At 41.1% G+C, this 17122-nt stretch overlaps 1 protein-coding gene across 1 annotated transcript in view; it reads left to right on the forward strand.

Annotated features, from left to right (window-relative positions):
- The window catches only part of ARL15 (ADP ribosylation factor like GTPase 15), a 252963-nt gene extending 236084 nt beyond the window's left edge, over positions 1-16879 (forward strand). Inside the window, exon 8 of the mRNA XM_039566722.1 lies at positions 16165-16879. Coding sequence (XP_039422656.1) covers positions 16165-16212 — 48 coding nt within the window. The 3' untranslated portion in view covers positions 16213-16879. The remainder of the gene's footprint in view (positions 1-16164) is intronic.
- The last annotated feature ends 243 nt before the right edge of the window (positions 16880-17122 follow it).

The following is a 17122-nucleotide window of genomic DNA, read 5'->3' on the forward strand; positions in this document are numbered from 1 at the left end:
TTTGTAGATTAGAAATATCTTGTTTTCTAGGTTCTCAATAGTAAGGACAGATCTTCCATGAAACTGCTGTGGGATGGTAAATCTTGTTCTGCGTGCTTTTTTCTGAATCTGAGAGATTCAGAAAGCAGTTTTGCTTTTAGGTTTTGGCTCAAAACAAATTAAACAGAAACTGTTCTTTCTTTCAAGTTTGGTACTTTATACTACCTGGATACCAGTGATTAGGATGTTCTCAAGCACTTTGTCTGTGTGAACCGTTTTGCATCTAACCTGATTAAGGCCTGAGGAGGTGTTCACTACTAGTCAGTGTTTCCAGTTAGTGACTGGATCCTTTTGATTTCTGCCTGCATATAGAATTTTAAAACCCCTTGATATTCACACCTGTTTGCACATCTCTCTCCCGTGTCATGCAAGTGTGCCCTTGGAGTGGTTGTTAATACCGGTCTGGAATTCCCCTGGCACCCAAGGACCAGTTAATTCATAGTTGTGTCCAGATGAGACACAGTATTGTGTTCTTTCTCCATCAGAATATGCATGAAGGCCCATTTTCTCACCATCTTTTGTGCTTCCATGTCTGGTTATTTTGGGTGGGAACTCTGGTTCATGCAGTAATTGATCTTTGATGGTGGGTTTATCTTTTATCAAAGCAGAGACTATTACAGGGGGATAGTTCTGAGACTCTTTTATGATCAAAATTACAGGTTACAATGCAAGTAACTAGAAAATGTAATTGTTAGTAGATGGCTTTGAGTATAACTAAAAGCCAAGGTCAACTGTGCCTTGCTCCAGCTGACTATGCTGAAAGTTGATTCTCATTTACTAATGTCAGAATCATACCAGAAAAAGTTGCCAAAAATAGATAATGTCTGGTTCAGCATGAGGCGTGCAGAAGGTGATCCCAGTGAGATGTGGCCCACCATTCTGAATGGACTGAGATGTCCAGCACTGAGGCCTCCTTAGGGATGGCCATTTGCCTGAGCCTGTGACCTATTAGCCATAGAGATTTGTTTGCCACAGAGCTGAGGGGAGACACGAGTTTGAGGAGGCCTCAATAGCGGCTCTGCCTCACCAGATAATGCCACCCCATGTCCTCCTCCAGAGCCGGGTGCTGATGACCCACAGTCGCTGCTCTGGCAGAGCTGCCGCTTGCCAGCGGTGCCTCTACCACAGGAACCCTGACTGGCTTGTCGGGAACAGTGTGGAGTTTACAGCCATGCACCAGCCATGCCTGCCTCACTGAGACAAGCAGTTTTCGAGGTGACGAAAGAAATACTGAAATGGGAAAATCACTGCTGGTGGCATGCCTTCACACCTGTCATGCTGTATTACAGTCTCAGTCTTTGATTATTGGTCCCATAAAGGTGTCGTTTTCTTCATGTTATTAAAGCAATTACAGTTATTATACTTAATTTGTCCTTTCCGAAGGGAGCAAGAATAAATGAGGGAGAATTTGCATACAAATTGAGCCTGATGTGGGGGGAAATTGCAGCAGGTGGTGAGACTCTGAGATGTTATACAGGAGTATGGCCAGAGCTGCCCTCCTCCACAGCCCTTTGCTGGTGACCCTTTGAGGAATGTCTCACAACTGTCTGGTGGATTCATTTGAACGAGGGACAGTTTGGCTCACTGTCATCCTGGGCAGATCAAAGCCTGTGCCTTGACCGGCTGCACGGACAGAAAAGGCATGTGAAAGGCCTCCCCTCCCCCGGGCCAGTCCTTTTCCTTGGCACTGCTCAACCCTCCCCACCATTTCTCTCATGCCACATTCCCATCCATCCTGTCACAGGCTACCATGAATCACTACCATAAATAAAAAAGATGCTAATTTTTGGACTGCAACTCTATGAACTTCTTCAGAAAGCATTTTCTGCTGTAATCTGTTCCATCAGAAACCTGTTTTTTCTCTTCATCTACATCTGTTGCTCAGTACTAATCCTCATATTACGCCCTCTCAAGCATTCCCCTTGCATACAAGGTTCTCAAAAGCAAACAGTTTCAAATATGTTTCTGCATTCTTAGCAAAAACAAACAAACTAATAAATAAACGTAGTTGTCAGGGTGTTCAAATAACATACAATGTGTTTTTATTTAATGCAAAGAGATACAAGAAAAAAGACATGTTGACCTCTCTCCAGTAAATTTTCTCAAGAACATTGCAAAATACATGTAAACTCCCTTGGCCTATTCAACCTTTCCAGATGCATCACTCTCCTGGGTAGTTAGACAGATGTAGAGTCAAGTGGGAGTGCAGATAAGCATGTTGGATACCACCACTGTACTGACATATGTAGACCTCCATACGGTAAGGTAAATGCCATCATTTTTTCCCCCATTTTAAAGTTTCCTATGAGGAAACTTTAACCTTATCTGTGGTTACAGAACAAAGGAAAAATCTTGTCTACATGCGTTTTACAAAATATCTCTTTCATGTAATCATTTATGGGCTGTGATAGCTGGAATACATAAAATGTTTCAGTATTTATTTCTCCTTCAGAATCGCTCAGATTTTTCTTCACCTGTTAAAATGACTTGCTTCTATTGAGCAGTGTCTGTTCTGCATGTCTCTATTCTGTGGTTACTTTAAGGCTACAGTATATCAGATTCAGTTTCTTGAACAAAAAGTTATAGAAAATTGAGAGAGAAAAACATTACCAAAGTAACTCAATTAAAGAGTCCTGTAGGAAAGATCCTTGTGTATGCTCAAAATGCACTCAGACAAATGTGTTGAAAAATAATAAAAAATATTACACTGATGTTTCAGAGGATGTAAATGTGAGATTCTGTTACCAGAACTACTTTAGTGTCAGATATACATACCTATAATTAACTTTATTTTGAAATTTTTTCATCTATCCTCATTTCTCTATCTGTCTTTTTAACACAACTTTTCAAACAGCACATGGTCTGGTTTTGATGCCCAGTAAAATTCCCTGTCATCCTTCAGTTATGCCAAATGTCAAAATTAGGTCATGACTGGCCCACCTTCATGCTAAAGCAGTTTATCAACCCTTTTATGGGGATTTGCAGCTCCCTATGGTGCTGGTGGTCTCACAAACCTTTGGGATTATACCTTTTTCCCTCCATCCGTGAATTCTCTGCATATCTGCAGCATTTACACAGCATGGAAAGAGTGTCCAGTGGATGAAAAGTCTTCAATGAATGGAAAGACAGAACAAAAATATTTTGAGCAAGAGAGCATTTCCTTAGCAGAGAATGAGTGCATGTTGAATTTGGCAAATCTATGTAACCTGTCTAGAGGGGATGATGAGAATCACCCTCCCTCATGTCGGACAAATGTAGTTCCGAAACAGAGGCTTAGTTTCTTGATCCATCACCTTCAAAACAGCCCCCTAATCCTTGGTCATGGTATCATGGATGTGGGTCTTGAGGGATCAGGTAGAAGAGGCACATTTTTTTCTCTCTGACTGGCCGGGTCACTCCGCTTGCCTTTTTTCCGCAGGACAGACAGGCTTGCTTTATTTTTTTCCATCTCAAGGTCATTGTGCAGTTCTCTGAATAGGTAGGTCTGGTGCCTGCCCAGAAACCGACTGGTTTCAGAACACTGGTCCTCACCTTACCTATTCAGCTAAAACCCTAAGCTTTTATTCATTTGCTGCTTAATTTCTTGATCTCCAAGATCCTGAAAAAGGCCCCAACATCCAAAGGATGTGTTACCTCCTTCTTGTACAGCCATAGTAACTATGAGGCCTGGGAATGCCTTGAGCAGTGACTTGGCTGCAGACAACATCTTCTCTGTGGAAGGCGGTGTCTGTGGCACAGTTCAGCACAAAGGCTGCCTAACAGCACAACTTAGCTTCCTTAACAACATGGCACAATGCCAGTAGCCCTGCTCAGACCATTGTCAGACAACATCTCAAAATCATTCTGGGAAATATTTTCTTAATTGACTGGTTATCTCAGATTCCCTCTCCCCCTTTCAAGTAATTAAAATCTTGCTGGGAGAAAGGGCAGTTTTTAGAATTTGACATACAACTTGGTGTGGAGAGTATTAAGGATGTGGTGCTGTCTTTCAAGGATACCAGTTTTGTCTGGAGCCTCCCACAGAACCTCCATTGTCTGTTTGATATGAGCTGAGACCTGTTGTGCTGCTGACATTCAGACCATCATCACATGAACAGTTGTGTAGAGGTGTAGGTAATAGTTTTAAGCATGCATATTTGCAGGCAGCAACTGCCGCATGACCTGCAGCTATCTTGCTATCCAGACAGAACAACAGTTAAAACGGATGAAGTTGTGTCAATATTTCCCCATTTTTATCTAGGTTTCATGGAGTGCCTTTGAATGTCTGTCTGGGCAGAACTATCTGTTAGCTCTCTAGGGAAGATGTTTTGTCTGATATAATGATCTATTTCTACCAATTCTCCTTCTCACATCAATATTTAATCAGTGCCGTAGTCTTGTGTTGTTGGAACATCCTGACTTAGCATCATTATTCTACTATGGCTCTGTCTCCTTTGTTATTCAAATAGCTTTACAAGCCCACAGCATTAAGCCTCACTCTGTTCTTTACAAAAGTGAGGACTTTTTTTCTTCCATTTGGCAGGGAGGGAGATCAAATGCAGAATGATTTTGACCTAAAGATCATCTGAACTCTGAAGCAGTGCTGGTGCTTGAGCATAGGCTCTCACTGCAGTGCTTTCCCTATGCAACTAAGGCCTCCCACAGATGAGACCAGCAAAGCAAGTTTGTAATCCTTTCATGTTAAGCTTCCCAATGCACTTTCACTTTAGTAACTCAATGAAATTTGTCTCATAACAAGGGGCTTGATTTCACTAATCACAACTAGCATGCAGTCCTCTTGTACCTTGCAAACAGTTATGATTCTTTTCTGCAGCTGTTCTGCAGGGGAGACAAGGTTGTGTCCCCAGCATGGCTTGGGTTTTAGTTTTTTTAGAGAGTCCTTTGGGATAAAAGCTGTGTTTTGCATTGCAGTACTAGAGTTTTAGATAGGCAATGTGTACAATGGTGTAATTTCACCTGGTACAGGCCTTGTATACTTATATCTTGGGTCACATTAAGAAGATGATTGAATGATGGTTTTCATGAAAGACTAATTTTAAGGAGTCTTTTGTCTAAGCATTTCATAGATTTATCTTTTTATGTGGTCTGTACAAGAAAGGATCTGTTGGATGTAGTTAATTTCTTTCAGCTGTAGCTAGACATTCACATATATCTTTTAAACCGTGTGAAGTTAAACCCAGTTAGCCATAAAGAAAGGATATCTGTTCAGAGTCTGGAATCTGTTCTATTGCCTATTTCAAACCCTCACTGTTGGATTGTTGGACAGTCCATGTTGTTATTTAAACGTGTTGTTTGGTTTTTGCTATAATTCAAATCATCAGTTTCTAATTTTGAAGCTAAGTTCAAACTGATTCTATTTAAACTGAGTTGTGCCATGTGGCTACTTCAGCCTCAAATATTTTTAACTATGTTAAATAATTATAGTTTTATTGGAAAAATAGGGAAAGAAATTTAAAAATTTCTTTAAACTGAAGTTATTTGTGATTAAGTAACTTCTTTTCAAATGAAAATACACTTGTAAATTAGAAGTGTCATGATATTACATCTTTTCTGAACATGATATATCCATCTGTACAGTTATCCCTGACTCACCAGAGCTGAATGGCAATTTAACACTGTTCAACAGTGAGTCACTAGTGCTACTTCTTGCAACCCATACTTGGTTTTACAATAGGTCTGTCCCTACCTACTGCTCTTAATGATCTGTATTGCAGCAGATGCTTGTTTTAGGTACCTGTGGAGAGAGTATATGCCTTTTTTCTTTCTGGTTTCCCTCTGGAGTTGTTTTCCCCGTACTACTTCATACCAGATTAAGTTCCGTCCATTTTATTTCCACTAATGCTTTCCAATGAAATGCTTTGGGATGACTAATACCCAGGTGAACCTGCAGTCTCCCTCTGGTTTCTTTGGTGTGAGTTTATGAGGAGAAGTTTATTTCTGCCCTTGTTCTTCATCTTCAGCCCCTGGTGTTAGCACCAGTGTCACAGCCTCAGGTTCCACTGTGGCAATGTAGAGCAGCAGCAGCACTGGGAACCAAAAGTTCCCACTGACCTGTGTATCCCTTTCTCAGAAAAAAACAGTCTAAATAATATACCACACTCCAAACTGGTATAAACTTTCATCTCATTTCACTGTTTTCAAGATAAAATGAACTGGTTACCTGCTTAATTTTAGCTTTCTTGTAAATCTTCTAACAGTCATCAATCTTACACAGCTTGCACATGCCAGGTCAGCAAGCACTGTAACAGAGCCTCACCAAAACGAGATTTGTTTACTGCATATTCTAAACATGTGGCACAATTTTTGTGCTGTATCATTTTAATTTTGTGATGTTATCTTTTCAATTATGAGGTTGCTGTTTCTTCTGTTCATGGAGACAAAAGGAAGAAAGCAAACACATCACAGGCAGTTCCTGGTTTGCAGTATTGAAATAGATGAAACGTTTCACTATCTTGACTGTATCAGTGCACTCAAGCTGGATAAATTAAGAGTCCTCTGACCCTAAATAATGGTTTTTGAAATGCCTTCTTCAATTATATTGAATATGAACCAACTCTATTTTTAAGAGGTTGTATCTAGTATGTCTATATTCAGTCCTGTTTCTTTCCCCACATCCCCCCGCTGCCTTTCCTTGTTAATTCATTTATACAGGGTTTCTTTCTGCTCAATTTGCATTCAAATGGCTGTCAGGGGAATTTATGGAAATAATATAAGTGCTTTTATCATTGTGTATTTAGTCACATGTGCTAATTTTCAAAAGATGAATTTGTCTAGCATCTTAGCAAAAGAAAGAGTAAGAGTCAAGCACCAGCCTTTACATGGCTACAAAGCTGTGAACTCCCAGACCAGCATCCCAATTAACAATTTTTTGGCTCAGCTGATATATCTTTGTCTGTTGTTTTATATGGCCCATCTTACCCGTTTTCTGGCAGATATTTTCTGCTTCTCCTGCCTTCTTTGCAAAGGAGGTAACAAAAACTACCCATCTCTAGATCACACTGGAATCCCTTTCTTCTTTGTCTTTAGCAGTGAAACACAGGTTTACTGAGTTTTGGAAATTTCACCTTTGTGTGCTCTTTCTTTTCCTTAATTGGTATTAGAGCAATAGTGGGGCACATCTCCTTCTCACAGTTAGCAGCAGCTCTGCAAAGGCCGCCATGAAACATCAGTGGGTACCTGTGTGGATTGATTCTCTGAAAGCTGAGTCTGCCCCCTCCTTTTCTCAATGTTGCAATCAGAAGATTCCCCAACCCTCAGTGTATTTGGTAACATCTTCAGCAAATTCACAGCCAAGACAAACTAGTGTTGGCCAAACCTGACATCAATGGCTTATCAAACTGAGCATGTAGTAATAGTGTAGGCAATATGATACTTCTTGGTCTGGCTCATTTAAGACCCAAGTAACTTTACTTATTCTTTTTGGCCCTTAATGACAAATACTTCATCCTCTGGTTTCTTGAAAATTGGAGTAATTAGTACAGAAAAAGACTTCCATCAAGCATATAAGTTGTTAATGAAAATAGTTGGTGACAGAAGAATGGTAGCTTTCCAGACAAAATGGTAAGAATTTATATTTTAGATCTACTTTTAAGCTGTCTCAGTGGCAGATTTTCAACTTTACTTATACATATCTTCTAGAAGAAAGGGAGAAATTGTGTAAACATGAAAATTACATATTTCAAGCCTTTCAATCTAGTGAGTTCTAGATAAGTTTTGTTAGTCTGCCCTTTTTATTTGAAAAGTATGTAATTTATATAACACCAAAAAAGAGGTCCCGTTCATTATGGGAGTGTGAGTTACTGATTTAATTATGAAATTCCTGAAATGGTGGAGGGTCAAAGGGGGAGTCACAGAAGTTTTCAAATCTGTACCTCAAGAAAAGTAATGTCATGTCCAAGTATATTTAGTGAATGATAATGCAAACCACAGAAAAACATAGAGGAGAGGAGAAAATAAATTCCCTGGCTCAAGATGGGAATATATTGAACGCTTGGAGTCAGAGAAACAATAATTTAGAAGGGAGTGTTTCCCTGGATTCTGCACTACTAATAAATCATTGCTGGTCATGGAATTTTTAGTGGTCCCAACAATGATTACATTTTGCATATGCTGGTCACACTTTGAGCCTACATACTGTCCTTTGTTCTGCTCTCTCCATTTCTAATGCTTCAGGTGCTCTCAGGTGCTGAGGAACAACATTTTTGTACAAAAAGGAAGAAGTGTGAGTCTGTCTTTATGCACACACACATATACATATGCCACACCTCAGGTCCAAGGAAAGTATTATTTATGATACAAGTTTTTTTGGAATTGCCATTAGGGATTATTAAAAGATTTTGTAAAATAGGTAGAAATCTTAAAATTTAAATTAAATTCTATTCCTGGCCATATTTTCCTTGTAGAGAGGACAAGAAGCAACAAAACCTGCCAGTCTGTCTCAGATGGTGTGAGTATGAGTTACTTACTTAAAATTCTTTGAAGAAATGCAGTTACTAAGGGGAAAGTATCAGACTTTCAATCTATCAGACTTGCAGTATACGATGTCTTCACCTTTAGGAGTTGTGACTCCTTGTGGTGTGAATGCAGGTACAGAATATGCTGTAGTAAACTGGGGGAACAGACTCTGGGGGTGGGTGCTGAGCCATAAATAGCACAAAGCCTGCAAAGTGAGGAAGGAAGGAATGAGTACAGCTCACTCGTTTTTTTCCAGGGAAAGAGTATTTATATATCTTCCAAGCCACTGGAAGAGCATTCACTAATGTATGTATGAAAGGTTGTAAGGATTTTTGGGTCTGAAAGCCCTTAATCCAGAAAGGACAAAAAGTCAAAATACCCAATGCCTATCAGGTCAAGAATAACAGAAGTTACCGAAGGTTAATTGGTGAGAAGTTTTAAAAAGATCCCTATGAACACCTGAACACCTGTAAAGGACACAGAGTACTTTCTGGAAGGCAGAGTTGTTCCTCCATCCCTGCAGAGCTGGTGGAAGGACAGCCCAGAGACTGCAGATGAAAATCCTGGCACCAAGCAGTAAGATCCTGCTGAGAGGAACAGTGAACCAGCAGCCAAACCCCAGCAGTGGTGGAGAAAACTTTCTGCAGACTGCAGAAGACTCTGCCAGGTGTGCTGCTACTAGGGAAGCCACTGGGTTGACTGGACCAAAGCCTGGAGGCAAGGTTTGATCTCTTTTTGAAAATCCACCAAAATAAAATGTCAAGACAAATCTACTGCAAAGCTGTGGCTTGCTTAGGTGTCACAGTATTGAAGAACTATTACTGATTTAAGCATTAGCAGAGCAAATCACAAATCAAAGCTGCGATTTAAGTTTATCTTTTAAGCAACTCATTAATGTGAGCTGGCTGAGTGACCTGGAGCTTCTTCGAGGCTGAGGATATGTAGCAACAGAAAGAGCAACAGACCTACTGACAGTGGAAAACAAAAGATGGGGATACTAACAGTGCAGGACAATGTCTGTTTCCAAGCAGAATTGGCTAGGTGCAAATCTATAAAGACCTGTGAGGGGGACAGGAAGTGAACTTTTAAGTTACAGATGTGTGAGTATAGAGCAATTTCTGTGCCTTTGAGTGAAATCTCCAGCCTCTAGGTTTCTGCAATACAGATAAAACTGGACTGAAGATTACACCAGCCCACAATCATGATGTTCGTACCACTTCTCTGGTCATGTGCAACAGCAACCAGGTCCTATACTAGGATCCAAATTCGTTACAAATGCCTGCCTGATATGTTTAGTTGAAATAACTAAAAAAAAAATTGCCTAGATGAAGGTCAAAATGCTTTTCTTTTTAGAAGAAAACCTCAGCTAGACACCAACTAATAAAGCCAAGTGGAAGATAATAACATATTTGGGCATCTCAGTGTTAACTTTCTCCCTTGACAACACCCATTTCAGAAATATTGAGCTATTTACTGTCTCTGAAACATCTGGACTTTCTACTTACTTCATAAGTCTCTAACAGAAAATATCTGCACATCATCCATCAATCCACAGCCACATTCTTTTCTCACCCAATCATGATTAGATTCTTTGTGAGGTTTTAGGGATTTTTTTCCTAATTCTTTTCTCCCAGTTTTTCTTGGACATGCCTGTATTATTAATGGGCTCTATATATGCTCACTTTGAGCCATCAGAAATTAAACTAGTGGACTTCAGTAGTTGTTATATAAGCCGGAGAAATGCGGAATTTTGGGGACCTGGCCTCTTTCCTTAGCCACAACTGTCCCATTCTGGCAAAACTGAGACAGACCTCAATCACTGCTAGGAGAAAGTCTACTTCTGTTAAGATGTGGACAGCAGTGGTGCAGTGTTTTATCCAAGATAATTTTTTTTGTAGGAACATCCAGGTGAGTAGCATTATTGCTAGGACTGTCCTGCTCTAAGTGAACAGAAACACCTAAACACCTTCTGTAAAGAAGTAGTGAGGTGCTTTCTCCACACTAAACTGTTACTTCATGAAAGAAGAGCTGTGTGGCCTCTCTGGGAGTCCCTCTCAAAGAACTCTGCCCATAGTGTAAGCAGTCAGTGCTTACCCGAGCTACCTCTGTTGCGATATTAAAGAGTAATTGCATATCCTATTGTGGAAGTGCCATTTTCCTTCCACTTTAAAAGTCGTGGGTGGGGAATCTGCCCCATCCACACAGGCTGGCACTGGGGGAAGGTTTCTTACAGAAAGGGGAGGACAGCCTGCCGCCAGTGACTTTAATCAGAGGCCAAGTCCCCCTGGCCAGCACATGTTCCTCCACAGTTTACACTGCTGAGTGCTTTGCCTTTCTCCTTCTCATTTGCACCAGTGTCCTTTTTCCACATTGCTTTTCAGCCATATGAGTCCCCTGACCCAGCTCAGTGTGCAATTGCATGTGTGCAATCAGTGCAAGACACTTGTAAAATTAGTTAGCTGTAAAACTGCTGAGCTGAGACCAGCAGGGAAGTCAGGAATCTGGCCCGAGCCCATCTGGGGCTGCCATGGCAGAGCTCCTCGTCCGTGAGCAGCTTTCCGAGGCGGCCAGTTCACTGCCAGGTAATGAGAGGAGCCAGCTGATAGTGGAGCCTTGTGTGGGGATTGTTCCATCTGTCAGGCTGCCAGGGGATACACAACAATTGCAAACTCCACTGCTCCTCCCTGCCACGAAGATTAGGGGAGTTAGTCATGTGGAACTATGATACTGATAGAAGAGATGATAACAATGCACAAACATTGGACTGGTGTAAATATTAAGGAGAGAAAGGATGGTTCAAGGCTGTGTGTAATTAAGAATAATGGCTTGAAGAAAAAACATCTTTTTATATATGTTACTATTTTTATATGACCTCTGTCTGGAACTCAGAAAATAAAACTGAGGAGGAATCACAATCTTCTCAAGGAATATTACAAAGTGAGACCTCGCTCTTGAAAATAAATCAGCATGTCAGACTTAAATTTCTTAATTTAATTTGTATGAATACCAGATTAATCAAGAAAAAACAGTTCAAAGAGCAGATCCTGCTTTCTGATCAGCCTGTGAAATAGTCTTGTAGAGGGAAATTGAGACATGTTTTTTAGGGTCAAAACCCCACCCACTATCAGTAATAATCTTGTTAATAAAAGTGGTATGAAACAGATTATGCCTGACAAAAGGAGTGAAGAAAGCATGTAAGATGATTTTATTTTCTCTTCTGATCAATTTTTCTACTAGGCATAAAAATCATCAGAAAAACACTGGCAAAAATACCTGGACAAAATAGCTTTTTATCAAACAATTAATCAAAGGTACCCTCTAAAATCCCACACCATGGAAAGGGAAGATGGCAGCTCCTCTGTCCCCAGGCTGGAAGGTAAGAACTTCCCCTGTCCATGTGACGAGTAAAGAAGAGGGGAGGCATGGTGAGCTGGGAAGGGCAGAGGTGTCCCAGGTGCTGCTGCCAAGCCCCAGTCAAACATCCAGCAGTTCTTTGTCCATCGTGCAGCACTCACCATCCCAAAGGCAGACCAGCATTTTAACCAGACATTTGCTTTGGCACCAGATGCTTGGCATGAGGGACTGCCCATGAAATCCAAGCATTGGCTGCTTCACACACAGGGTAACTCTAGAAGAGGCGGAAAAAGGACATAGAGGATGCAGGTGGGGGAAGAGGGTGTGGAAAAGAGCAGAAGAGAGTGGTGAGGAGAGGAGCAAGAAAGGAAAGATAGGAGGGCATCAAGAGCAGGGGAAGCACATCAGCGAGACAAGTGCACAAAGCAAAGAATACTTTATACCAAAACCAGACTTCAGGCATATGAGAAACTCCCTCTGTTTTATCCCAGTGCTCATCAGAGCTTTCTGTATTGTGCTGCTGCTCCTCTGTGCCTTTGCCCAGCAAATTCTGTCAAACAGCCAGCTGAGTGTGCACCGTGCCTCTAATACACCAAGGCAGAGCCAGCTGCCCTTCCAGGCTGTGCTGGAAACTTGGGAAGAAGAAAAGAAATTCTGTTCTGTAAGGCCTGGTGCTATTCCAAGTACTTGAGACAGAAGGTAGGTTAATGTAATGGGGATTTAACATTTCACCATCACTAGTCAAAATTATGAGTTTGCCAGAAAAGCCATCACAGACCACCTTTTCAGGCACTGAGAAGTTAGCTGTGATCATATGTTCTGGGAGTTACAAATTTTCTCTGTTTATAAAATAAAAAGTCATTGTGTGTCTGCTGAAACAGTGGAAGCTGGGGTAGACAAAATATGAGCATCAGTGGTAGGAAGGTATGAGAGCAGGAATAGTGTCTTCTCACAACACCTTTAAGATATTGAATAGTAATGGCAACAGAGATAAACACAGGACTCTAACTTAAGCAACTACCTTAAATTAATAAACTCTAGAGGTTGCTGTAAATTTTATTAAAGGCTGATATAAACAGCCATGATTTTCACTGTCTTCTGAAACTGGATGACCACAAGCTTTGGCAGATGACCAGAAGAACCAGTCTCATTGGTGTGTATCCCAGAACTGCCTTACTTCTGCTCCTGAGAGATAAAACACCATGAATCATGAAGAAAAGTGAATGAAGCTGATTGTGAAAACTCTGCAATGAGATAAAGAGGCACTTCATCAGGTAGGTAGCTCTACGATTACTCAGGGACTGAGAAAAGAATACAATATCTTTTCCAAAACTACAAAACTAACAGAAAAGTGTTGAGCAATGGGCCCCTCCCTGCCTCAGACTGAGCATTTTCCAACCAAGGTTTACAAGTGAAAACAGGGAAATGATCCTTCCAAATGTGTGAAATATCAGGCATTAAGCACAAATCCCATACACTTTGTTCTGTCCTTCATGTCCCCTCAGGTGTGGCTGCAGCTCACATGCTTTCACAGTACACAGTAAGAAGAAAATCTTCATTATAAACCCTGATGTTGATGTCCAGCCTCTCACATGACACTGGTTCCTACTTTGGGGAAGGCATCCTTGAGCAGTGGGAAGCTCTTTTTCCCTCTGGATAAGATAGATAAATGACTTCACAGAACAGCTTAGAAACTGAAGCAGTTGCAGCAGTTTGTCTTAGTAGTCTCTGAAGAAAGAACGAGATCACCCCTGGCTCATTCACCTGATTTGATGTGCATCAGAACATTTCTGTCATACAGATCACAATACACAGTGTGAAATACATGCTGCCTTCACGCTAGCTGCAGAAGGGACAAAGCCTGTTGTTGCAGCATTAACCCAGCAACACTCTAGAAAACTGGACCCAGCACTGGGATTTTTCACTGCATCACATCTTTGCAGTATGGAGGATTTTTGAACCAGTATGCATTGAACCACCACTGCAGATGGCTCCAGCTGCACCATGGGCTGATCAATTAGTAAAACTAATCTAATGTGAAAAAGATATGTAGCTGTAGTAAATACATTTACGTATCTATCTATAAAATATGGATGCAAAGTAAGAGAGGAGAGGAGAAGGAGGTTAATGAATCAAGGATTTTAAAATTAGACAAGATATGATACACTGAGATTTGGTCTCAGTAAAGTGGCCAGCCTAATTAAAGTATCATCCATAATCCATTAGATGACTGGCAATAGTTTATGTGCAGCAACGATTTGTTAAAATAGTTCCATGTATTTCATAGCAAAGAAATTTACAATTTTGTTCAGAGGTAAGAATAAACAAACAACTCTTTAAGTTCTGAAGAAGAACTTAAAAATATATGGTGGAATCCATTGCAATGTCATGTGTGTGACTCCAATGAGAATCTGAAACAATGCCTCCAACTTGTGTGAATTGATCCAATTGATCTTAATCCTGTTCCCTGAGGCCCAGGGCCCCAGTGCTCAGCAAGGCAAAGGCTAGTAATTTGGCTAGTAATTTGGCATTTCATCAGGGTGCCACCAAATCCAGCATTCCCTCCTGGAATTCCCTATTTTGCTGCAGGCAGTTGCTCAACCTTTTGTTTTCTGTCTTCTGACTTGCCTCTTACCTCCTGTCCTTTCCCTGTGGGGAGGAGGTACTTGAATTACAAGGCGTGCTCCCTCTACTCCTCCATGGAGTTAGGCAGCAGGGGGTGGGAAAGCGACCATTTGAGCGCAGCCAGTGGCCAGGAGCAGAGTCAAGCATACTGGATCGCCTGCTGGGCCTCAAAAGGGCAGAGCAGCTACAGGACCTGGGCAAGGGCTCCTGAAACTGGCTGCAGAGCCCTGCTTTCCTGGCACTTATGAGAAAGGAGGTTTAATTTATATTTCCTAAACAACACAATGGGAGCCAAGACCTGGGGTATAGGCTGGGGCCCTTTGAAAGCACGATAGAAAAAATCCCACCCTTAGGAGTTATGGGGGCAGGAGGGTGGTTTTGCAAAAAATCAAGTGTTGCCAAGTCCTGGTTATCTTCTCACTTTGTCTAAATCTTGACAAAAAATATTGTCTCTTAGGACGATTACATGTAGTTTATTTCATTATTTTATTATCTACAGAAATACTTTGCATGTGGAAACCTGTTAATTGTCTCAGAACTCTCTCACAGGTATGGAACCACGTGATATTTTGTCTTGTGTTGCAAAAACTTAAGGGATGCTTGGTGATGATGCTTTTCAAGCCTTTCTGCTTGAGCGCCCTTCCTACCCTTCCTAAGTTTTTATTCTTCCCCCTGACAGACCCACACTTACCCATCTTAGCCATTACACAAATGGACCACAGCAAGTGTTTTCCCCAAACCCAGCGCCTTCATGCTGCCCCATTCCAGCAGGCTGGATTTCCCACAAGCACTGTCAGCTTGGAAGATGAGATATGTTGCATTAGTGTTGCTTTCTCTCCTGCTGAACGAGGGTCAAATGTGCCCAAACCTTTCCCTCAGCCCTGGTTCCCTTCCAGTGTTTGTGATGTGCCACCTTCTGTCACACAGGGAAAATGAGGCGGCCTAGAGGACACCGCTTGGGGTTTTCTCAGCTCCAGGTCCTGTCTGGGACCCTGCAGCCCATCTGTGTTTATGTGATGCTGTGTCTTGGCTCTGACATGCATCTTCAGCTATGACTGCGTCATTCCTCCTACACTTGTAATGCTACCTTTCATTTTTTTTTTATATTAGGGAACAACATTGCCTTGGAACTCCTGGAAAAAGCTAACACATTTTAAACTGTTTAGTTGGAATAAATATTAGCAAGTTCTTTGAGGATGAAGCACAGGGGGAAAATAATACTTTAGGGTCATGGAAAATGTCTAGAGAATGGTAAAATGGAATTTCAGCCCATTTTGTAAAGGGGAAGTTTTTCCTATGGAATTCTTGCAATGAAGCAGTTTTGAGAAAAAAATTTATTGACTACAATATTGTCTTAGCTTTGTAAAGCACCATGGGGTGAGTATGCCATTTGTCTTTATAACTGCACATTCCTATTAGGAAAAAGAGAAAGTAGTTCTTGCACCATGATCATTTTGTCTCCTCATCTCACTATGACATAATGAAATTGGAATTGGAGGGATAGGACAGGACCCTGAAAGTCATCTCACTTTGGCAGCTTCCAGATGAGAATAATAGCTGAAGGTGTTTGCAACAGTACAAGTTCTACCTTTAGATTTATCAACCTTCAGGAGTTTGAAATCAGCTTTTAACACATGGGTTTCAATATAGAGTGGTGGGGCTGAAAGAATTATGTTTGTTTTTTCTTTACAGGAAACAACAATTGCCAGGATGTCACATCTGTGCTGGGCAGTGGAGTGAGGCTGCAGAGGGGCTGTGAGTGCCATGCAAAGGCCTCCTTCCATTGACAGTACAATTCCAGACAACAACTCCGTTGCCCTTGGCTGTGTCACTGTGAAGCCTAACTCAGCCTTGGAAGTCTGTTGTTTTTCCGTGGTAGTACAAAAGTCTAAACAGATCAGACTTTGTTTTGTCTGCCATTTAAGCTTACCACCAGTGATGTTCATCCAGGCATTCTTGGTTTGTGATTGCATCTTCATGTGGAATAGCAGCAGAAGGAAAACAAAGCTCCTTCTGGTTTTTGTTTTATGCACATGTGTGTATATTTGCACACATCAGTGGCTTACAAGACACTGCGCCTGGATCCTGCTAGCAAGTAGGAACAAACACTGCACCGAAATAGCAGGGAAGAGGACTGGCAGGGAATGCTGTGGTATATTGTGTTAGTGACCCATGATTTCAAGTACTTTGAACTAGGCTGCAAATCAAAGCATACTTGCAGTATGTTGCACTAAGAACCTTTAGATAAGAAATTCCACTTTGTGGCCAAATGTGACAACAAAATGTAAAGCAGTTTTGTATGAATTACCTAAGGTTTGACTGCATCCCCTACTCTTACTTTGTTAAAACATTGGTATGATGTTAACAAGTGATAAATTTTACAGATAAAGGATATGTACACAATTAACAGAGATTGTCTTGTCTTAATCCTTAAAAAGAAGAGAGTAACTTGTTTCAGGTTGTTTTGCTTGTAAGATCTGGGTCCTGTAAGCAGTTGTGTACATGCTCACCTTCATTTCCACCAGGTCACATGAACTTAACTGGTGAAGTTAAATGTGTGTAGAGGATTTGATCAGTGCTCTTAAAAATCTTAAACAAGTTTAGCAAACAAAACCAAATATAGAAAGATTAGGATTTATTCTGACAAATA

The sequence above is a fragment of the Corvus cornix genome, chromosome Z (assembly GCF_000738735.6).
Source record: "Corvus cornix cornix isolate S_Up_H32 chromosome Z, ASM73873v5, whole genome shotgun sequence".
NCBI classification, from domain to species: Eukaryota; Metazoa; Chordata; class Aves; order Passeriformes; family Corvidae; genus Corvus; species Corvus cornix.